General features: G+C 36.9%; 1 protein-coding gene across 3 annotated transcripts in view; it reads right to left on the reverse strand.

Annotated features, from left to right (window-relative positions):
* The window catches only part of RALGPS2 (Ral GEF with PH domain and SH3 binding motif 2), a 182,867-nt gene that overhangs the window by 77,479 nt on the left and 81,008 nt on the right, over positions 1–24,380 (reverse strand). For all 3 annotated transcript variants that reach the window (XM_007989357.3, XM_007989356.3, XM_037985901.2), the window contains 2 exons: positions 15,385–15,477; positions 3,914–4,040 (listed from right to left, as the gene is read on the reverse strand). In XM_007989357.3, the coding sequence (XP_007987548.1) occupies positions 3,914–4,040; positions 15,385–15,477 (220 nt within the window). The remainder of the gene's footprint in view (positions 1–3,913; positions 4,041–15,384; positions 15,478–24,380) is intronic.

Consider the following 24,380-nt stretch of genomic DNA (forward strand, 5'->3'; position numbering starts at 1 on the left):
TATCCAATGATATACAAAGTTAGACAGATTTAGTCTAGATTTGGAAGATCAGGGAATATATATAAAACACCTGATGAGATCACTCCGATTGTATAGAGTAAGAAAAGAAGTGGACTGGCTGAGCCCAGTAGTTCACACCTGTAATCCCAGCACTTTGGGAGGCTGAAGTGGGAAGACTGCTTGAGGCCAGGAGTTTGAGATCAGCCTGTGCAAAATGGTGAGACCCCATCTCGACAAAAAAATTTTTTAAATTAGCCGTGCTTGGTGGTACACACCTGTAGTCTCAGCGACTCCAGAGGCTGAGGTGGGAGGATTGCTTGAGCCCAGGAGTCTGAAGCTGCAGTGAGCTGACTGTGCCACTGCACTCCAGCCTGGATGACAGAGTCTCCGAAAAACAAAAACAAAAACAAAACAAAAACAAAAACAAAAACAAAAAAAAAAAAAAAGAAAAGTGGACTGACACCTCTCAAGAATACATTTAAGAGATGAAGGTAGAGTAAGAGCAGCCAATAAAACAAAAGCCAGAAATGCAGAAGGGAAGCCAAGAAAGACTGGTGCTACTTGGGGAGAATTTCCAGGAGGAGAAATAACCGACACCAACTCTCATACAATTAAGATGGGGCTTGAGAAACACCTATTAAATGTTTCAACCAGGAAGTCACTGGTGACAGGAAAATTTCTAGAGAGTAAAGATGGAGAAAAAGGAGACAACAAGAATAGGATACTTTTAAATTAGCTTAATTATAAAGTGAAGCAGAACTACATGGCAAGAGTGGAACGTAAGATCCTGCATCATGAGAACATATAAAATGAAAGGGAACTGAAAAAAGGAGTCGTCATTGGAGATGACAGGAAAAATGGAAGATACAGGAAAAACAATGCTTGTAATATTTTCTCCAGATTAACATCTGTACCTCAACATTTTCCTCATTTGCTTTAACCCACAGGTATGATTACTTTTTGTTTCAGGTACCAGGGCTGAGAAAGAAGAGGTATATTCTCCAATAGAAAACCTTTCCTGATTCCACTGAACTCCAGCTTGGCTAGTGCTTTCTTCCCCAACTTTCTCTGTGTGTGTGCATGAGAGTGCCTGAGTGTACCTAAGCACATATACAGATGCACACAGCTTCAATCCTGTACTGATGTCTCCACTGTGGAAAAATGTCAAGAAGGTCCAAGAGTACAAGAAGTTCCCCAACTAGAAATCACAGCATAAGGATTCCTATTATTTTCTCATTTTGAAAGGAAAATAATCTTAATTTTTTTTCCAGAAGATATGAATTATGAAATTTAGTTTGAGAAAAACATATTTCAATGAGAAAAGGAAAGCAATCATAAAATGGGTAAATTTTAAAATGAGAGTTCAGCAGGTATAATTGGAGCTCTCTAGGTTAAGACTTCAGAATGCAGACCTGTCAGTAACTAGGTCTTAGGACAATGAGCCAGGTCTTCCACCTTTCTGGATCTTGGTTTTCTCGATATTAAAATAAGTTAATTAGAAGACATCACTACAGCTGGGTGTGATCGCTCATGCCTATAATCCCGGCACTCTGGGAGGCTGAGGTGGGCGGATCACTTGAGGTCAGGGATTCAAGACTAGCCTGGCCAACATAGCGAAACCCCCTCTCTACTAAAAATACAAAAATTAGCTGGGTGTGGTGGTGCATGTCTGTAATCCCAGTTACATGGGAGGCTGAGGCAGCAGAATCACTTGAACCCAGGAGGTGGAGGTGGCAGTAAGCTGAGACCGTGTCACTGCAATCCAGCCTGGACAACAAGAGTGAGACTGGGTCGCAAAAAAAAAAAAAAAGAAAGAAGATATCACAATGCTCTCATCCAGCCTTAAGAAGAACATGATTCTAGTCCTATGCATGCTATTTCTTTTTTTTATTTGTTTTTTGAGACGGAGTCTCGCTCTGTCGCCCAGGCTGGAGTGCAGTGGCACGATCTCAGCTCACCACAAGCTCCGCCTCCCGGGTTCACGCCATTCTCCTGCTTCAGCCTCCCAAGTAGCTGGGACTACAGGCGCCTGCCACCACGTCTGGCTAATTTTTTTTGTATTTTTAGTAGAGACGGGGTTTCACCATGGTCTCAATCTCCTGACCTCGTGATCCACCTGCCTCGGCCTCCCAAAGTGCTGGGATCACAGGCGTGAGCCACCGCGACTGGCCTATGCATGCTATTTCTAGGTAAAGAGAATAAGGCTCAAAGAAGAAAATTCAATTACTTGAAAAATTAGGACTGTAGAGTCACTGTGGAATTGAGGATTGCCAATTCTCAGTCTAAATATTCTTCACACTATAAAAAGTATACATTCTTCTGAATTGTGAAGGCATTATTTTTGAAAATATTCCCTATTCCTTCTCTCCTTGAATTATATTTGCAAGCATGGGCACAGCCAAGGCTATAGAAAAACACAGAGCACCACACTGGGTGTGGTGGCTCATGCCTATAATCCCAGCACTTTGGGAGGCTGAGACGGGCGGATCACTTGAGGCCAGCAGTTCAAGACCAGTCTGGCCAACATGGCAAAACCCCGTCTCTATTAGAAATACAAAAATTAGCTGGGCGTGGTGGTGCACGCCTGCAATCCCAGTTACTTGGGAGGCTGAAGCAAGAGAATCACTTGAACTTGGAAGGCAGAGGCTGCAGTGAACAGAGATCGCACCTCTGTGCTCCAGCCTGGGAAACAGAGCGAGACTGTCTCAAAAAACAAACAAAACAAAACAAAGAATGACAGCAACAACACAAAAATGTAAAGCACATACAGAATGTCTTTCTCCTAATAGCCAGCTTAGAGCCTCTCTGATAAGAGTCATGCTTACTATGGTCCTAAGTTGTTTATCAAAGAAACAGGATAAAATATTCTGGGATGCAGTGGCCATTAACTCTACTGTGCTTAGGGGTATTCTGCCTTCAACACAAGGTACACAATAGGTCCCCATTCTCTGCAATCCTAGGGTGTCCCACAATATTCTAAAGAGTTAAACTCTTCTCTGGGAAAGTAAGGTTGACGTTCTATAGTAGCTAAACGGGCATGTATCAACTGCCTTTGTCTCTTCTTTGTCTTCTAGTCACTGAGACTATAAAGACTTCAAGGTGACACTGTAATTACTCTCAGAAATAGCTATCTTGAAATTCAGTGTAATTTCATAAAACACAAAATCTGGGGGAGGACCAGAAAACACCAAATCTTCATCATTTGATTACTCTATACATAGGATCAAATCATTTCATTTTAATATATACTAGGTATGTATCATATATTTTCCTTATGCCTGATTTACATATCTATTTAAAAGAACAATTTATTTGGGTCTTCTTTTCATTCAAACACCTAACAAAGTATTATTCCTATTTCGTTAAAAATAATCTTACAATGTTATTGGTTAAATACTTCTTGAGCTTATAAGCTATCAGATATATAATAGAGAGATAAATTCTTAATTAGATGAGGTGCGAAATACAGAACTGTCTCAGCACAAAGCTAAATTGTGACAGCGAATCAACTCATTTCATTCTGGTAAACAATACCAATATGCATTGAGACTACTTCAGAATTCACACTAAAATATCTCCTCACTATATATAAGGACTTTGATCAATTTCCTTAATGTATTAAACATCACTACAAACTATTATATTCTTTAAAAGCATTACTAAAACAGTTGAAAAATATTGTTTTACTATATGGTCCTACTCTAAGAAAACATAATAGACTATGAAAAACCTTTAGGGCAAAAGACTAATATGAAAATACATTCCAGGTAATAGGGTAACAACTATCTTTAGTCAATTTTTTTCAGCTTACCAAAGGATACAAACATTTAAAAAATACCTTGAATTTCACATAAATTACTGATTAAGGAAGAGTAACAACTAGAAACAAAAAACACACAGTGACATAACTCACCTAAATAGGGAATGCAAGGTGTCATCTTTAAGCTACTTATATAGTCTCTGAGTCTTTTGTAGTTATCTTCTTTACTCATTACATATTCTAATTTTTCAAAGGTAGTTTTGTCTTTTCGACTTAACAACTAAAAAACAAACAGAAAAACCTAAGTTATTTACAAATCTCATTTTGTTGTAGCAAAGACCTGAATTGAAGTTGCATTTACTGTGAATATGGATTTTAATTTCAAAGTTATATCTTCTTTAATTATATCTTTGTAGTATATAAATAAAACAAAATCAGATTCGTCTATTAATAATCCAAATTCATTATTTGTAAGATATCCTTTGTATGTTCATAAAATTAAGTAATAAATTATAACATTTTCATGTTTACTATTTTAAAGTAATCAATTTTTATTAATCACCTTCCTAATTTTGGAAAATTATGCATTCATATTTAGCTCAAATGTCCAAGTATTTTAATGAACTGTCCCTTGCCACCTCAAAGATAAAGATCATTCTTGCATAATCATTAAGAAATAAACACCAAATTTTGTGATTAACCCTTTTTCTTGATAAATCTAGTCATGGCTAGTCCTAATAACCGTAAAATCCTGTAATTCCTTACATTTTTTGATTTCTGACATTTTCTTCTCTTTGATCAGTGCTATATAACATACAGCATAACTAAAAGATACTGTTATAAGACACTTGAGAGGTAGATTTGTAGTAAGTGCCCTATAAGATCAATGTAAATAATCAAGGGGAGTTAAAAAAAAAAAAAAGCAGTCAGTCACCCACAATGGTGTTCACTAAAAGGTTCAGGAAATAGTTTTTCAAATCATTCCAAAGACTGAAAAAAATTTTTTTTTATTTAAACATATGAAGTTTCCATTTCATTACTAAAGATTTCACTTTATTTCATATTAAAATATTGGTGTTGTTTTACAGCATGCAAAACATTTCCACCTATATAAGTCTCATCTAATTTTCCTATGAGATTAACAAAAAAGTATGAGTATTAATTTAGAAATGAGGAGACTGAGATCACAAGGTTAGCAAGTAGTGGAATACAATACTCTCTCTTACTCACTCACAAAGATGTATGTCCTTGTTTTTCAGGGTCTTATATTCTGGTTCTGGAGATAAGAGTATTCTGACACCTAATCCACTACTCTTTCTAGTATTATAAGTAGTACAGTTGGGATCTATTGTTCAGAGGCTCAAAGATGCAGATTATCTTCAGATAATCTGTATTAGAAAAATGTTTCAACAGTATTGCTCCCTCTTCAAAATACAATGTCAAGGGGTCCTTTGCTTTAATGTTTTAGATGGATATTCCATGGTCTAAAACAGTGGTTTTACAATTTTCTCTTACTTCACTTTTAAGATACTTGATTAGCAGCCTCAAGATTAGGTGCAAATGTTTGTTTGTTGCCTGTAAATCTAACTATCTCTTTCCCACTTAAGGAAGTATTTGGATATGTAAAATATAGCTATGTGACACAGGGATAATGATAAACCTGCCTTTTTTTTTTTCCCCAAGTCAATCATTCAACAACTTTGGCACAATATCAGGAGAAACAAATTACTTGGAACTCATAACTAATTTTGCCAGAGCTGAAACACAGAACTGTTGTAACAAACTATATGGTCTAACACATAAAAAATAACATGATTTTGTAATTTTCATAATAAATCAATAATCAGATAAATAGAATTCAATCCGAGCTGTGGTAGGAGAGACTTGTTTCCAGAAGACTAGAGGAAGAATATGTATGTAAAGAACTCATTAGATGTTAATATAGGTATTTCCTGAGTGATAGCTCAGAAACTCTATTAACTGAGAAGTCTTGATTTTCTTTCTTCTTTTCAAATTTTCTTTTGATATTTATAATGTCATCTTTATAAAGTCACTTTACTATATCTTCCCCTCCAAAAAATGCTGAGGGCAGGGGGGGCCAAAACACTTCACAGTATTCTAACTCCACATGTCCTTGGCACCAAGAGCATGACAAATGCGGGCAAGGCTCTTCACACCTTCATTGGTATTAACGAAATAGGAGACACACAGAATTCTACATGTTCCTGACCAGATATCTGACACCACCTTACCACCACAATCTGTTTTGGGGGAAAACCTAGATGAATGCCTGCTCATGTCAGTCACCCCAGGAAACACAAATTCCCAGATTATTCCTCATCAACTTGATTTGTATCTTCACACAATATGTATGAATGTGTGTATCTGCATAAATGAATACTTCATCTTAGACCTGGGGTGCAGATTAATTATAATCTTTTGTTTGTGACACTCAATCGGATTTAAACTTTATAACGAATACACATGACTCACCTTCCATCCAATTGCCTTGACTGCCTTTAAGAGGTAACCAGTAACCACTACTCTGAATGTTCTGTTTATCATTCCCCTCAAATTTTATTTCATTTTTGGCAAATTTTATTCCCTTTTAACTTTTATTTCATTTTTAGTCTTTGGCAATTACTTTGTTCATTAACATTGTGATATTAAAGCTTCATCCATGAAGTTGTGGGAAGCCATACTTCATTCATTTTCACTGCTTCTGTGTGTATCCTCTCCTCTTCAAAATACCTTTATAATGTTAATTTTTCTATTTTTTTCCCTTTTTTCTTTGTTAGAGTTCTTTATATACTCTGGATGCAAATTCTTGTGTTGGACACATTCTAGTTGGACAACTGTTGTATCTCCCCCCCACTGCATCTTCTTTTCAATTTTAAGATATCTTTTGATGAACAGAAATTCTTACTTTAACATGACAAAATTTATTATCTTTTCTTTCATTGTTGGAGCTTTCTGTATCTTATCTAAAAAATCCTTACTTATCCCAAGCCAGAAATCTATTCAGCCAAACCAGAGAGATATTCACATATATTTTTCCTTCTAAAAAACTGAAGTTTTTCATTTCACATTTAAGCCCTTGAGTCATAAGGATTTTTGTAAATGGTGTAGTGGGCCTGATTTCATTTTTTTCCCCAAACTGGTGACCAATTTTGCAGCTCCAATTATTAAACAGTCCCTCATTTCTTCAACTTAGAATGCCATCTCTGTCATACACATATCAGAATCCTGTAAAAACAAGGAGGTATTTCTGGGTTCTTTATTCTGTTTCATTGGTAGATATGTCTAAAACTGCAAGAATCATACACTGTCCAAAGAATATAGTATATCCTGACATCTGTTAGGGCAAATGCTTATGTCCCCAACTTCCATTGTCTTCTTCAGTTATTCCTGAACCTTTGAATTTCCATATATACTTTACAATCAATCTTCTACCAGCAGTACTGAGGTATAATTGACAAATTTAAATTGCATATACTCAAGGTGTACATGTTTTAATACATATATATATATAATGAAATTATTATCAAGCTATCATGCTAATTCACATATCCATCATCTCACAAAGTTAGTTAGTTCTTATGTATTTGTATAGTAAGAACATTTAAGATTCACTCTCTCAGGCTGGACATGGTGGCTCAAGCTTGTAATCCTAGCACTACAGGAGGCCAAGGCAGGCAGATCACTTGAGGTCAGGAGTTTGAGACCAGCCTGGCCAACAAGGCAAAACACTGCCTCTACTAAAAATATAAAAATTAGCTGGGCAAGATGGTGGGCGCCTGTAATCCCAGCTACTCAGGAGGCTGAGGCAGGAGAATCGCTTGAGCCGGGAGGTGGAGAATGCAGTGAGCCAAGATTGCGCCACCTCACTACAGCCTGGGTGATAGAGCGAGACTCCATCTCAAAAAAATAAAAATAAAAAAATAAATAAATAAGTAAATAATAAAATTAAAAAAGATCCACTCTCTTAGAAAAATTCAAGCATACAATATAGTCTTATTAACTATAGTCAACTACAGTCCTCATGCTGTACTTTAGATCTCCAGAACTTATTCTCTCTCCATTAGTGGGTTCCTAACCTATTTGGCACCAGCGACTAGTTTTGTGGAAGACAATCTTTCCATGAAATGAATGGGGAAAGGTTTTGGGATGAAACTGCTCCACCTCAGATCATCAGGCATTAGATTCTCATACGGAGCACACAACCTAGATCCTTCACATGTGCAGTTCACAAACAGGGTTCACGCACCTATGAGAATCTAATGCTGCCGATGATCTGACAGGAGACAGACCTCATGCAGTAATGCTCACTTGCCTGCTGCCCACCTTCTGCTATGGCCTGGTTCCTAACAGACCACGGACTGTCAGCGGCCCGGGGTTTGGTTACCCCTGTTCTAGATAACCAAAGCTTTGTACCTACTGACCCAACATTTCCCCTGCACCTCAGCAACCATTCTTCTACTTTTTGCTTCTATGAGTTCAGCCTGTTAAGATTTCACAGATAAGTGAAACTGTATAGTAGCATCTGTCTTTCTGTATCTAGCTTATTTCACTGAGGATAATGATCTCCAAATTCATCCATGCTGCTGTAAATGTAAGGCTGAACAGTATTCCATTGTGTATATAAACCACATTTTCTTTATCCATTCATCTGCTAATGGACATTTAGGTTGGTTCCATATTTTGGCTATTGTGAATAATACTGCAATGAACATAGGAGTGCAGATATCTCTTTGACATATCAATTTCAATTTCTTTGGATATATACTCAGAAATGGGATTGCTGGATCATGTAATTGTTCTATTATTATTTTTGGGGGAATCTCCATACTGTTTTCCATGACTGTACCAATTTACATTCCCACCAACACTGTACAAGAGTTCCTTTTTCTCCACATCTTTACCAATACTTGTAAGTTATCTTTTGGCTTTTTGATAATAGCTATTCTAACAGGTGTGAGATCATGTATTATGTGGTTTTGATTTGCATTGCCCTGCTGATTAGTGATGTTGAGCACCTTTTCATATACCTGTGGGACATGTGTATGTCTTCTTTTGAGAAATGTCTATTCAGATCCTTTGCCCATTTTTTAATTGGGTTGTTTTCTTGCTATCACATTGTCTGAGCTCCTTATACAGTCATGTGCTGCATAAAGACTTGTCAGTCAAGAACAAACTGCATACACAACAGTGGCCCCATAAGATTATAATACTGTATTTTTTACTGTGCCTTTTCCATGTTTAAATATATAAATACCACCGTGTTATAACTACCTACTCAGCACAGTAACATGGTGTATAGGCTTGTAGTCTAGAAGCAATAGGCTGTACCATATAGCCTAGGTGTATTGTAGGCTATGCCATCTGGGTTTGCGTGATTACACTCTATGACGTTTGAACAGCAAAATCACCAAACAACACATTTCTCAGAAAGTATCCTCAGCGTTAAGCCATATATGACTGTATTTTGTATATTAACCCCTTATCAGATGTATTGTTTGCAAATATCTTCTCCCATTCCATAGACTGTTTTCTTTGTTGTACAAAAGCTTTTTAGTTCGATGCAATCCCATTTGTATATTTTTGCTTTCATTACCTGTACTTTTGGGGTCACAGCCAAAAAATTGTTGTCCAGATCCAATGTTAAGAAGCTTTTCCCCTGTGTTTTCTTCCAGTAGTTTTACAGTTTCAGGCGTCATGTTTAAGTACTAAATATGTTTTGAGTTCATTTTTGCAGATGGTATGAGGTAAGGGTCCAGTTTCATTCTTTTGCATGTGGACATCCGGTTTTTCTGACACAATTTATTGAAGAAACTATCATTTCCCCATTGTGTGTTCTTGTTATCTTTGTTGAAGATCAATTGACTGCAAATGTGTGTATTATTTTTGGGCTCTTTATTTTGCTCCATTGGTCTACAAGTCTATTTTTTGCTAACCATAATATTGTGATTACTATAGCTTCACAGTGTATTTTTAAAATCAGAGAGTATGATGTCTCTAGTTTTGCTGTTACTCAAGATTGCTTTGGCTATTCTGAGATTTTTATGATTCCACGTGAATTTTAGAACTGTTTTTTCTATTTCTGTGATAAATGTCATGGAAATTTTGATAGTGACTGTACTGAATCTGTAGATTTATTTGGGCTGTATGGACAATTTAACATTATGAATTCTTCCAATGCACAAACACAGGATACCCTTCCATTTATTTGTATCTTATTCAATTTCTTTCATTAATGTTTTATAGTTTTCTGTGTATAGATTTTTCACCTCCTTGGTTAAACTTAATTTTTCAGATAGTTCGCTATTAATGTACAGGAATGCAACTGATTTTTGTATGTTGATTTTATATCTTGGAATGTTACTAAATTCATTTATTTAGCAACATTCAGTTTATTTTACAGTTCCAAAAACTGGTTAGAACTCCAATAGTTCTATCCACGAACACAGGCTATTGCTTCCTCTAGTTCTTTTTTAATGACTTCCTGTAAAGTTTTATAACTTTCTGCATATAGGTCTTACACATTTTATTCCACTTATTGTTTGATATTTTGTTTCTTTTGTTGATATTGTAAATGATGTCCTTTTAAATAATATTTGTTGTTTCAAATATAACCGATTTTGTATTGTTCATATAGTCAACCACTTTAAGTAAACTATTTTTTAAAAACTGTGGTAAGATATATACATAACATACAATTAACCATTTTCAGGTGGCCATTTCAAGGATATCACCAACATCCATATCTAAAACTTTTTCATCTTCTCAAAATGAAACTCCATATTCATTAAATAATAACTTCCAAATCCCATTTCTCCCCATCCCTGGCAACCACCAATCTAGATTCTGTCTGTATGAATTTGATTACTCTAGGTACCTCACATAAGTAGAATTACAGGAATTATACAGTATTTGTTCTTTTGTATCTGGCTTATTTCACTTAGCATAATGTCTGAAGGTTTATTCATGGTGCAGCATGTATCAGAATTTCATTGCTTTTTAAGAGAGATGAATATTCCATTGTATGTATATACTACATTTTGTCTATTCATTCATCCACTGATAGATGTTTGGGTTGCTTCTACCTTTTGACTACTGTGAATAATGATGTTACGAACATTAAAACATATACAATAGCAATTGTATGTTGAATACAGCAGTGAAATTGAGCATCCTTTTCCTTGATGTTAAAGAAAATGCTCCTAATATTTTCCCTATATAGAATGTTGTTGTCTTTTTGGTACATTCTCTTTACCGGTTAAAACAAAACAAAATCATCCCAAACCTTTCCAACTGTATCCTCTTGAATTCATCGTCCATCCTCTGCAAAATCCCCATCCTTAACATTTTCTGTAAGCATTCCCTTCCTTTTCTTATAAACCTTGTAACATATGCCTGGAGGTAGGTTAGGTGTAATCTTTGCTCCTTACTCTTCACAATTTCTTCCAGCTCATTATCTCACCCTGCTCCCTAAAATCCTCCAGCTTCTCTTAAGGTGAAGGCACTAGGGTCAGTGCTGTCCAATAGAATTTTGTGCGACGGTGAAAATCTATGCCCGTGCTGTCCAACATGATAGCCACTAGCCACATGTGACTACTGAGCACTTGCAATGTGGCCAGTATGATCAAGGAAAAAAATTTTTAATTTTATTTAATCTTAGTGATTTAAGTTTAATAGCCACATGTAGCTAATGGCTATCATATTAAACAAGAGAACCCTAGATTACAACACTTAATGTTACTGTCATTTATAGATCTACAAGTCATCTTTCCCCTGTATCTTAAAGATTTTGGTAGTTGGAGAAAAAAAAAATCCATGAACCGAAATTATTCTTATCATAAATCTTGGTGATTGCCATTTCATGGAGATAATACTCCCAATATTCTGGTTTCTTAGTTTCTGGACTTCTGCTCCAACGATCTTATCTTCTACCACCCTTAGCTTTCATTCCCTTTCTCATTCTGAATCCAGTGATTATTTGACTCCACTGTGGCTTTCAAACTGGTGACCAGCCTACCTTTTCACTGTTCATTATCTCCCTCCTTTTACTTGGTTTAGTTTCTTCGTCTGTCAATAAAACAACTCATATTTTCTGTCTTTCACCTCTTGTGCTACCCTTAACCCCTCTGGTATAAAAGCCTCAGAAAATCCCAACTCTGGTTAAACACAACTCTTGGCACTATTGAAAGCTTATGCTGAATATCCGAACCTGGCTGGAGAATACATAACTCTGCTGACTGGTTTTACTTTAAAGATACATAAGATCTATCAAACCTATTAGGTTTTCTTAGTTAATGAACTCTCACACTCTACAGATGACTTTTATATCCTCTCCTCTTTCTTCAAACCTCCAACACCTCTCCCATAACACTCTCAACTAAAGACCTTGCTTTTTTATGTCTGAGGAAACAAAACAATCAGAAGAACTTCTAAGAACCCCACTACAAAATCTACCAACTTACTTGCATCTGTAACTAAATGTGTTCCCTTCTCTGCTGTTAAAATGGATAAATTCTTTTTATTTTTGAGGTCACCCAGGCTGGAGTGCAGTCGCGTGATCTCGGCTCACTGCAAGCTCCACCTCCCAGGTTCATGCCATTCTCCTGCCTCAGCCTCCCGAGTAGCTGGGACTTCAGGCGCCCGCCACCACGCAGGGCTAATTTTTTTGTATTTTTGGTAGAGATGGGGTTTCACCATATTAGGCAGGATGGTCTCCATCTCCTGACCTCGTGATCTTCCGGACTCGGCCTCCCAAAGTGCTGGGATTACAGGGGTGAGCCACTGCACCTGGCCTAAAATGGATAACCTCTTACTGATACACTAGAGTACTATATCTAATTCTCTTTCATCTAATCAAGCGTATCACTGGTGTAATCCCTCATTCTCTTGTCATTTTTTTCATTCTACTAGATTATTGCCACCAACATAAAACATATTGCCATTGATGCCATTTCCAAAAACAAAACAAAATACCACAAATCTTTGGTCTCACATTCCCTTCCAGACACCATATTTCTCTACAAACCACACTGCAGCCCTTTACAGTAAAATTCCTCAAGAGCATTCTCTATACATGCTGTCCCACTTCTTCACCACCATTCTCTCAACTCCAGTCAGTTTTTCACCCCACTTCTCTACTGAAATCACTCTTCCTGAGGTCACCAATCCTTTCCAATTGTCAGGTCATCAAAAACTTTGTGCCTTATTCGAATTATTAGTAGCATTTGACAAAGGTGATCAATCTTTACTGAAACATTTTCTTTACTTGACGGAAAAATGTGTCCTACCCGTAATTTCCTTTGTTGATTCCTCCTCATTTTTCCAATCTCTACTTGGGAATCCTGGAGGCTCCCAGGGCTTTTCATCTATGCTCCCTCCTTATGTGATTACCATCTAGCTTCAAATAGTTTACACTGATCATTATAACAATCTCTCTCTAGCCCCAACCACTCCCTTAAACTTGTACATCTAACTCTGACCTTACAGTTCACATGGATGTTTACTAGCCAGCTCAAACACAGTATGTGTAAAATAGAACCCCAGCCCACAATGGTCCTTCTCTATACCTCTCTGAATATGAGTAAACAGCAACTCCATTATCTGATTCATGCTACCTCTTTGAAATAATCTCCTACCACCGGGTACCTTCCTAGCTTATTCTACTGTCAACACTGACCACTCTGCCATTTGAATGTATCTGGGCCTTTTTACTTGTTATTACCTCTACTTGGAACTCTCTTCTCCCAGATATCCAAATAAATGGTTTCCTCAATTCCTCCAGGTCTCTACTGAACTGTCATTTATCAAAGATTCTCTTACCATGTTACGTAACAGTATTGTCCTGCCTTCCTTTCTATTTTTCTTCAGAGCATTTATCGCTATTTAAGTCATTTATTTATTTGCAATTTACTTTTCCCCAGCAGAATGTTTAGCTGTATGAGAATCGAACATTGTCTAGATCATTCACTACTGTATGTCAAGCAATTACAGAGTGCATAGCACAATATGAAATATTTTAAAATAAAAACCATCAAAAGTTTTATTCAGATAAATAATGAAGCTGTTACCAAATAACAAGTATTATTTTCCATGCAAATACATAAGGGAAGCAATGAAAATATCTTCAAGGAAAATAAAAATTAACTTCAGAAAAATGTACCTCATTACCAAACCAAATCATAAATAGAAGTATAGGACTGGGTGTAATGGTTCATGCCTGTAATCCCAGCATTCTGGCTAAGGCGGGAGGACCGCTTGAGGTCAGGTGTTCGAAAACAGCCTGGACAACACAGTGAGACCCCATCACTATAAAGACTTTTTAAAAAATTAGTTTGGCACGGTGGCATGTGCCTGTAGTCCAGTTACTTGGGAGGCTGAGGCTGGAGGATCCTCCGAGCCCAGGAGTTGGAGGCTGCAGTAAGCTATGATCATGCTACACTCCAGCCTGGGTACAAAAAATAAAAATAGAATTTTTTTTCCACAGAGTATAATTCTTTTCCCTAAAACTTTAAAGATATAATTCATAACTGTATATTTATAATCATTTCCATTCCTCCACGAAATTCAAATTTTAAGAAAAGACAATAAGGCCATAATTACTAAAAAGAATTTTTAAAGAAAACTCTTCACACTCAGGTGTTTCTATAAAAAAGAAAAAAGAAATATAACAAGGATCATAAGCTTTTCCATACTAATGTTTTTCCAATATAGAAATCTACACTGGTTTTCATGGGAAACATCTGTCTCTTCAGATACTATAAAAAGCAAAAGCAGCCCTTTGTTAATTAAAAACAGTTATATTTTAGTAATAAAAAAATATTTTAAAAAGTCAATCATGATTTTAGCACAGGACCTTAAAAACACATTCATCCTTTGTACAAAATGTAATAGATTCTAAACAAAATCATCGCTCTTTAACATTTAAGAATAGTACTGAATATAAATAAATTTAATTGAATATAAAATTTTATTTATATAAAATCTAAATGAAAAATACCTGAAAAGATTGAGTACAGTATCATGTTACTCAAATATGAAAATACACAAATTTGCAGAGGTCAAAATTCATACTCTGATCTTGTGTAAGTAATAGAACCAAATATGATTAACATAACAGTATCAGCATGTGCAGCAATAGCAAATAATTCCATGTTAATCATCAAGTTTTCCATTATTCCTAAGGAAAAAACTTAAGATTAATAATGGAAACTGAAATCAGTAAATTTTTTTTGAAACCTATGATTTAGATATTCCTCAAACTTTCCAAAAGCATAATCTTTATGATTAAAAGCAATTTTTTTGTATTTATACCTTCCCATCAGCTGAATATTAAACACTACGTTGTCAAAGATACTGAAAGTGTTCCAACAAAAATGATTCTCTAAGGAGCAAAAACCAAGCACCAAACTGCACCCCAAAATTACCTTATACCCAGTGCACTGCTTAAGGAAAAAAAATGTAGGTATCAAAGAATAGAGTACAAAGCAATTTAAAAATCCTTATCGATTATCATTATATTAACCTTAATAAGAATTACAAAGGAAATGAATACATCTTTCTTTTCCACAGGAAATCTAACCTTTCATTAACTAAAGAATATTACTCACCGCCCATGTTTTAGTCAACCTGAAAATTGGGGCACTCTGTAAGCCAGAAACCACTGCCATAAGTGCATGAAGGTTATTCAGCTCATACAGTTTCTGAAGATTTAAAAAAAAAAAATGAGAGGGATGAAAAAGAAACAACATGAATACAAGAAAAATTTAGACTAACAAGTACAATCTTGGCAACTGGTAGTGTTCAGCATATACTACCTTCATTACTAAGATCTGTCTTTAGAGTACCCACTATGTTTACACTAAGTTGCTTTGGTGCACAACAGAACTTACATGTTCTACTGTGGCATTGTCCCCAAGCTCTGGGAATAAATCTACCTCTAGCTGAGTAATATATTAAGAAAACTAAGGTTATGTCTCATTATCAAGTTTACATGGTATGATCACGAAAGCTGGTTTCTAGTAAACAGTCTCCCTTATACTGAACTATTACTAAGCCTCTGTTTTATGTTTCAAGTTTCAAGAAAGGGTCAACATCCAGGATTCTGATTTGGTTTCCCATCCAGTACTACCATTATTCCACGGCAAGGGTGAAACCTGCCTTTCACAGTACAGTCCTCCTCAATTTTCTGCTTCCTCCTACCCAAATTCCCAGATCCTTTTTCCCTCATTCATGCTGAGACACTGATTTTACAGTCTGCATGCAGAAAATTCCTACCTAACACTAGTTCCCAGTACTTTCCCATGAGATCTGCACATTTATTGCTGATTTCCCAGATTTTAAAATACTACCTGACACTTACATCCCACAAGTCATGTCTAAAAATTAGTCATTTTACAACTGTCCTAATCCTACTACCAGGTAAGTCCCAGGTCTAGAAAATGCTGCGGATAGAGCATTTAATTGAAAGCCCGAAGAAAACAAATAAAAACAAAATAAATTAATAACACAAAACATAATATAAATCTTCACACAAGGTTATACAATCTAACTGGGAAACCATTCAACGGATGTATTTTAAGCATTTATTATACTAGGCACCATATTAGATAGCATATACAAAAATGAAAAAGACCTATCAAGAAGCTTCAGTCTAGTGAGACAGACATGAAAACAAATACAAATCCAATTTGCATATTTCTAGAACAAAAGTATATATAGCGTTCTATAAATAAAAGTATATGTAGGGTTCTACAGAATAATCAGCCTCTAACTTAGAGAGATTCTGATTTCCAGAAATGACACTTGAGAGTGAGGGGCTATGAGAAAGAGGGACTACAATATACAAAAAGCACAAAGCCATGAAGGTGTCTGGAAGCTGAGTATCAGAAGTATCAGAGTATCAGAAGAAGAGAACAGAAAGGGCCATTTTTACATGTGAAGCCTCTTTAGAGGCTAGACTTACTTTCATGAGCAGTAAGAACTCCAGTGGAGGATCTGGAGAATTTTAAAATTTGAGAATGATATAACTGAATGCCAGGTATCAGTTCACAACCCTTTATCTGCAATTCTGAGATCTCAAACCTGAAAAGTCAAAGTTTTGTTTATTTGGTAAGTGTGGTCTCAAGTTCACTAGGCGGGAAAATCTAACCTGATGTGAGGCTAATGACAGACTTTATTGATCTCACTTAAGGTGAATAATTACATGTTTTGCTCCAAAAATATTAAATGTGTTTGATTTCAAGGTATTACATAAGCAGGAGGTGGGGGTGATTGCAATGAAAATGCCACAGATGGTATATGAACTACATACACCACCTTTCTAAAATCTGGAAAAAAAAGTGTATTCCTAAATATATCTGACCCCAAATGCTTTGGGTAAGATATTATGGATGTGTACTACATTTTTGAAAGATCAGGGAGCAGAAGGTGGCATATACAGGAAGGGAATCAGTTCAGAGACTACAGTGAGAGATGATGAGAAGGATCTGACACGTCAGTGTCAGCGGAGTTGAAGAGGGGGAATGGATTCAAAATTTAGTAAAGGCTATATACCAGAAGTCTGGCAAATTAGACACCTTGACCTACTCTTCCAATGAAAATAACTAAAACACTGGGTAAGATATGAAACACATCTTATGAAAATTCACTGTAAAGCTAGCAATAAAATTAAGAATACTTAGGGCCCTAAAACTAAGAGAAGGAGAATCCAGAGATGTAAGCTGAACACCAAAGCTGGCAATCCCTTGGAGGCCATACGAAAATCTGGTTAGCTTTCCAAGCTTCAGGGGACACATTGCCCAGGGCCTGCCTAACCTGTGGTGGGGGTTCCAATAAGAGACTCTCATTGCCTAAAGCAGAGACACTGAAGGACTCATAGCCTGAGTGTAAGGGCAGGAGAGAAATAATCCTCACCCACCATCAAGAGACTGCCAGGCAACAATGCCTGTTGTGAACCTTAGTGCTAAGTGAAGAGGGGAGGGGTGTTATGGAAGTTTATAGCCCAAATAACTACTTCATAGTAAGAATAAACAGAGGCCAGGCGTGGTGACTCACACTTGTAATCCCAGCACTTCCGGAGGCTGAGGAAGGTGGACTGCTTGAGCCCAGGAGTTCAAGACCAGCCTGGGCAACATGGCAAAACCTTGTCTCTACAAAAACAAAAACAAAAACAAAAACAAAAACCACAGAAATTAACCAGGCACGTGGTGGCATGTGCCTGTAGTCCCAGCTACTCAGGATGCTGAGATGGGAGGACTGCTTAAGCCCTGGAGGCAGAGGTTGCGATGAACCGTGATTGTGCCACTGTACTCCAGCCTGGGCAACCCAGGAAGACCCTGTCTCAAAAAAAAAAAAAAAAAAAAAAAAAGAAAAAGAAAAATGATAAAAACCTCACACTAAATAGTAGCTTCTGCTACTAGTAGCAGATGTAGAACATGAGAAACCATTGCTAAAGCCATAAAGGCAAGAAAACAAAATAGATAAACTTAGAAAGAAAACCATTTTATTAAAAACACTGGAGAGTTGTGGACACAAAGAACACAAATAACTAAATTCCAAAGTAAAAAAACAACAACAGCCTTTAAACAGTTTTTTTCCCCCTGAGGGCATATGCTGAATCTCTACAAGGCTAGGCAAAGATAAAGCCTTCAATAGGCAGATTTTGCTAAAGTAAGAAGAAACCAGTGCTTTGACAACCTTGTGGGCTGGTATAACGGACTAGAATCCGCAGGAGTTTCAAACCTAGAGTTGGCTCTGTGTCCACTGATTCACTCCTAATGGAACTTTCTTTACTGTGTGTCAGTGCTGGAGGCTGACAGCTGGGTTAGAAAGCAGAGAGGGATCTCTGGGACTTAGATCCCAGGGTCCTACTAGAGCAAGAGGCCTGTACCACACAAAGTACAGATTTCGCCCTGAGTCATTTGTGAGCAGAGATGACTTGAAACTATCTAAAGCTAAAACTCAACCCTATCCACTTCAATTCCTAATAGGATCAGAAAAATCAGTTTCTCTCTTTTTTTTCTTTTTTGAGACGTGGTCTCGCTCTGTTGCCCAGGCTGGAGTGCAGTGGCATGATCTCGGCTCACTGCAATCTCCACCTACCAGGTTCAAGTGATTCTCCTGTCTCAGCCTCCCGAGTAGCTGGGACTACAGGTGAGCTCCACCATGCATGGCTAATTTTTGTATTTTTAGTAGAGACAAGGTTTCACTATGTTGACCAGCTGGTCTTGAACTCCTGACCTCAGGTGATCTGCCTGACTTGGCCTCCCAGGGTGATAGGATTACAAGCGTGAGCCACCATGCCCAGCCAGAAAAATCAGCTTCTCATTCTCGTTCCCCCACAGAGGACTGGGCTTAACCACCCTGGGAGAAGAAAGTATTTACTCCAGTCTCTACCATTCTTTTAGATATAATGTTTAAAGGTAGAAAAGTCAGAAAGGAAGAAGTCAAATTTGCCTTTATTTTCAGATAACACGATTGCATATGCAGTACCAAACAATTAGAAAATGAGACGGAAAAACATTTACAATAATATCAGAACACTGGCTGTCTACTAGAAATAATGATATGCAATATGCAAGAGTGCTTCACTGAAAATAAAGTACTGCCGAGAAAAATTTAAAAAAACTTAAACAGAGGTGTATCATGTTTGTGGATTGAAAGTCTTAATATTGTTATCAATTCTTCCCAAAGTGATCTATAAGTTCAATAAAACCTCAATCAAAAATGCAAGCAGGCCATGTTGCAGAAATTGATAGGCTACTTCTAAAATTTCTACAGATATAAAATGGAGATAGCATAGCCAAGACAATCTTGAAGAAGAAAAAAAAAATTAGAACATTATCAGATTTCAAGGCTTACTACAAAGCTATAGTAATTAAGACAAAGAGATAATGGAATAAGAACAGACAAATAAATCAACGGAACAGAAATATACCTACACATATTTGATCAAGTAATTTCCAACCAAAATGTCAAAGCAGTTAAACAGACAAAAGAATGGAATTAGCACAATTAGATATTCTTTTTTTTTTTTTTTTAATTGAGACAGAGTCTCTGTTGCCCAGGCTGGAGTGTAGTGGTGCGATCTTGGCCCACCAAAACCTCTGCCTCCCGGGTTCAAGTGATTCTCCTGCCTCAGTGTGGGTGACAGGAGCAAAACTCCATCTCCAAAAAAAACCACTTCAAACTATAATACTTCTAGGAGTGATCAAAGGAAAATGTCTTTATGACCCTGGATTAGGAAAGGATTTATTAAACAAGACACAAAAAACACTAACCACAAAGACAAAAATAACAAATTGGACTTTGTCAAAACTGAACAGTTCTGCTCACTAACCAAAAGACAGCATTAAGAAAATAAAAAGGCAAGTCATAGACTGGGAAAAAATACATATATCTGAAAAGGGTTTGTATTCAGAATACATTAAAAAAAATCCCTACAACTTGATAAGACAAACAATCCCATTAAAAATAAGGGCAAAAGATTTGGAAAGGATCGTATCACAAAACAAAATATCCGAATGCTCCACATACATATGAAAAGATACTCAACCATGACTATAATCAGAAAAATACAAATTAAAACCACAATAAGATACTACTACACACCCAAAAGAAAGGCCAAATATAAAAAAAATATTAAACACCAAGTACTGGCAAGATGTGTGGAGTAACTGGAAGACTCTTATTGCTGACTGAAATTTAAAGTGGTAAAACCAACAGGGTTATGTTGGAAAATAACAATATTTGGCAGTTTCTAATAAAGTTAAAACATATTCCTAATCTATAACCCAGCAAGTCCACCATTCCTAGGTATAATACAAGAAAACTCAATGCATATTCCACAAAAATGTTCATAACAGCTTTATTAATAAAAGCCAAAGTAAAAACAAAAGTCCATTAATAAGAAAATGATATACTGTGGAATATCCATACACTGGAAATCTACTTAGCAATAAAAGAATTATAGGTAACATGCAACGCGGATGAATCTCAACAACATGGTAAGCAAGAGTAGCCAACCACAAGCAACAGCTTTCTGCAGGATCCCACTTATATAAACTCCCAGAACAGCGTTCATCTATACTGTGGCAGTGGGGTGTGTTGGCAGGGCAGTACGGAGAAAATGTTGTTTGGGCAAGTGCTTGAAGGAACTTTGTTGTAACATGAAAGGGCCTTATGAGAAATGGGCCCTTACCAGACACTGAATCTGCTGACACCTTGACATTGGACTTAATCCTCACAGTTCTCTAGAATGTTTGTTGTTTATAAATGTTTGTTTTTACAAGCCACCTAGTTTATGGTATTTGTGTTATAGCAGCCAGAACAGACCAAGACAGAAATCAAGGATCAGTAAATCTGACTACTAAAATTAAGAACATGTAAATCAGAAAATATGAAAAAACTGGTAAGACAAGCCACAAATAGGAAGATACATGCAAAGCTTATGAAGACTGGCATCTAGTTATATAAAGAACTCCTATAAAAATCAATAAAAGACTGCCAGGTGCAGTGGCTCATGCCTGTAATCCCAGCACTTTGGGAGGCCAAGGTGTGTGGATCACCTGAGGTCAGGAGTTCAAGACCAGCCTGGCCAATATGGCAAAACCCCGTCCAACTAAAAAAAAAAAAAAAAAAAAATACAAAAATTAACTGGGCATGGTGGTGTGAGCCTGTAATCCCAGCTACTTGGGAGGCTGAGGCAGGAGAATCACATGAACCCAGGAGGTGGAGGTGCAGTGAACCAAGATTGCACCACTGCACTATAGCCTGGGCGACAGAGTGAGACTCCATCTCAAAAAAACAAAAACAAAACAAAAAACCACACACACACACACACACACACACACACACACACAATAAAAGACCAATACCAAAATAGAAAACTGCTGAAAGATCTTAAACAGACCTTTCAAGAGAGAAAACCTAAATGGTCAACATAAAAAAAGATGTTCACTCCTACTGGATTCAATGAAAGGCAATCAAAACTAAAATGAGATACATTTCACATCCACCAGAATTGGCAACAATGAAAAATTTTGACAATATCAGATGGTGACATGGATGTAGAGCAACAGGCATCTTCATACATTGCTAGTGAGCATATATAAATGTAACCAGTTTGGAGGTTATCTATAACAAAGCTAAAGAGATGAGGGGCCGGGTACAGTAGCTCGCACTTGTAATCCCAGCACTTTGGGAGGCCAACATGGGAGGATCACTTGAGCACAGGAGTTCAAGACCAGCCTGGGCAACATAATGAGACCTTGTCTCTACAAAACAACAACAACAACAAAACAGAAATTAGCCAGGGGTGGTAGCATATGCCTGTAATCCCAACTACTCGGGAGGCTGAGGTGGGAAGACTGCCTGGGCCCAGGAGGTCAAGGATGCAGTGAGTTGGGATTACACCACTGGCCTTCAGCCCAGGAGACAGAACAAGATCCTGTCCCAACAAAAGAGAGAGAGCCTCAGTAATTTCACTGCTAGTACAAACTCTGTATTCTAGGGCATCAATCGTCACATAAGCACCAAGAGACTCATACAAGAATGCTTATGGCAGCAGGGCTTATAATAGCAAAAATCTGGAAATAACCCAAAGTACACTGAATAATCTGTGATATGTACAAATAGGATACTCTATAACAGAGCTACTCCCAAAACCATTAAGTAATGCTGCTGAGTTATGAAAGTACAAAAGTAAATATAGAATAATTCAATTTAAACAAAATCCAAAAGCACGTATTTGCAACAATATATAATTCAGAAACATACATACTGTAAAAGAAAAACGACATTCAAGGCAATGGTTCCCACTGTAGAAGAAGGGAAGGAGGTGGCATATGAAGAGGCATATGAAAATTTCCAGTGGTCAGTGGGTGCATGGGTATCCACATTATCATTCTTTTGATACTTTAAATATTCTTATATTCTTTTGTATGTATGTGATGGTAAGTTTGATGTGTCAACTTGGCTAGACTATTAGTATCAGTTATTTAACCAAACCTTAATCTAGGTATTGCCATGAAGATATTTTGTAGATGCAGTTAATATCTACAATCAGTAGATTGTACAGTAGACCTGTGCAATCAGGAGGCAGAGTTTGCAGTGAGCCGAGATCCCGCCACTGCACTCCAGCCTGGGCCACAGAGCGCAACTCCATCTCCAAAAAAAAAAAAAAAAATTATTTATCTAACATATCATCACAAAGAATTTTTAAAAAATATTTTGACACTTTTGCAAAATATCAAAATTGTAGAAGGCTAGCTCTGCCACCTAGTGCCATAGAATGTTAGAACACAATTGCTCCCATGTTCTTAAGGAAAATAGGAAAGAGTTATGACTCATAATAATTTTAAACATGGTACTCTCATTTTATTCTGCCTTCTTTCATTCACAGGTGAGGAAAGTTACGTATTTATTACAAGAGTAACGAATGAACGTGGCTACAATTACCATACTTCTTAGTGAACTTTAAAGGAAACCAAAAATATCCTTAAAATATACTTCTTTGACATATTTTGAGATGGCTATTCAGAGGGCCTACAGACAGAAATAGCCCTGAAAGTTGCCTTTTGTAGAGAAGATTCGCATTTGTAGAATCTACATTGGTGAAATGAACAGCTAGGCTTTCTCTGAGCATCCTCTCCCTTGTCCAGATCTAGGAAAGATTAACTCAGCCATAGGCTACCCCAACTATTCTTTCTGAGGGTAGCTCTGAGATTATCTGAGATATTTCCTTGAGGTATCTGTCTTTGCTTAATATGTTTTTCTCCCTTTGCTCTCCCATAACCTGTAACGCCACCTCTCCCAGAGCTCAGGGAAACTTGGTCTCAGGACTTTGTTCTCTGGGCTCATCCATTTTCCCTGAAAATCACTTACTCTTATGTACCTCCTCCCCAAAAACTCTCCTCTCCCCAGTGAAGAAGATATTTAAGCATCAACCATTTGGCCCTGCTTTGAGCTTATACTTTGTATGACTCCTATGCACACGTAATAAATCCGCTATGCTTTTCTCTCATTAACCTGTCTTTCGTTATAAGGCTGCCAGCCTTGACCCTTCAAGAAGAGCTCACTCCCCCTTTCTGCCCCTACAACTAAATTCAGAGTTGTTACAAGTTTTAATAAAATCTTGGTATCCTTTGTAGAATATCCTGTCTCACCCTTCTAATTTCCAACTACCTTTGAAATCCATGCTCTATTTCTCTTGCTGTATTTATTATCTATGTCACACAATAACTGTTCAGTTAACAATGTGGCAACATCACATATACCATTCTCTTAAAAATAAAGTCTTATTCTTCACATGGTTCACTTCGGAAGTGAAGTAGTATTCTCCTACTTAATCCTTATGGCTTTCCTCATCACCTGCAGAATAGTCCAGTATTTTATAAATATCATACTTTACCATAATCCAACCTTTGTCTACTTATTCGGTAAAACAGATCACATAATTCAGTTACTCAGAGAGTAGGAGGAAGAATATAAAAGAAAGGGTAGGAAAACAGGAAGAATAAAGAAAAAGGCAGAGAAAGTAGGCAACCAATTTTAAAAATTGACTTATATAAATGAACCTTATTTTTCCAGTATCAGTAAACAGTGA

The sequence above is a fragment of the Chlorocebus sabaeus genome, chromosome 25 (genome assembly GCF_047675955.1).
Source record: "Chlorocebus sabaeus isolate Y175 chromosome 25, mChlSab1.0.hap1, whole genome shotgun sequence".
NCBI lineage: Eukaryota > Metazoa > Chordata > Mammalia > Primates > Cercopithecidae > Chlorocebus > Chlorocebus sabaeus.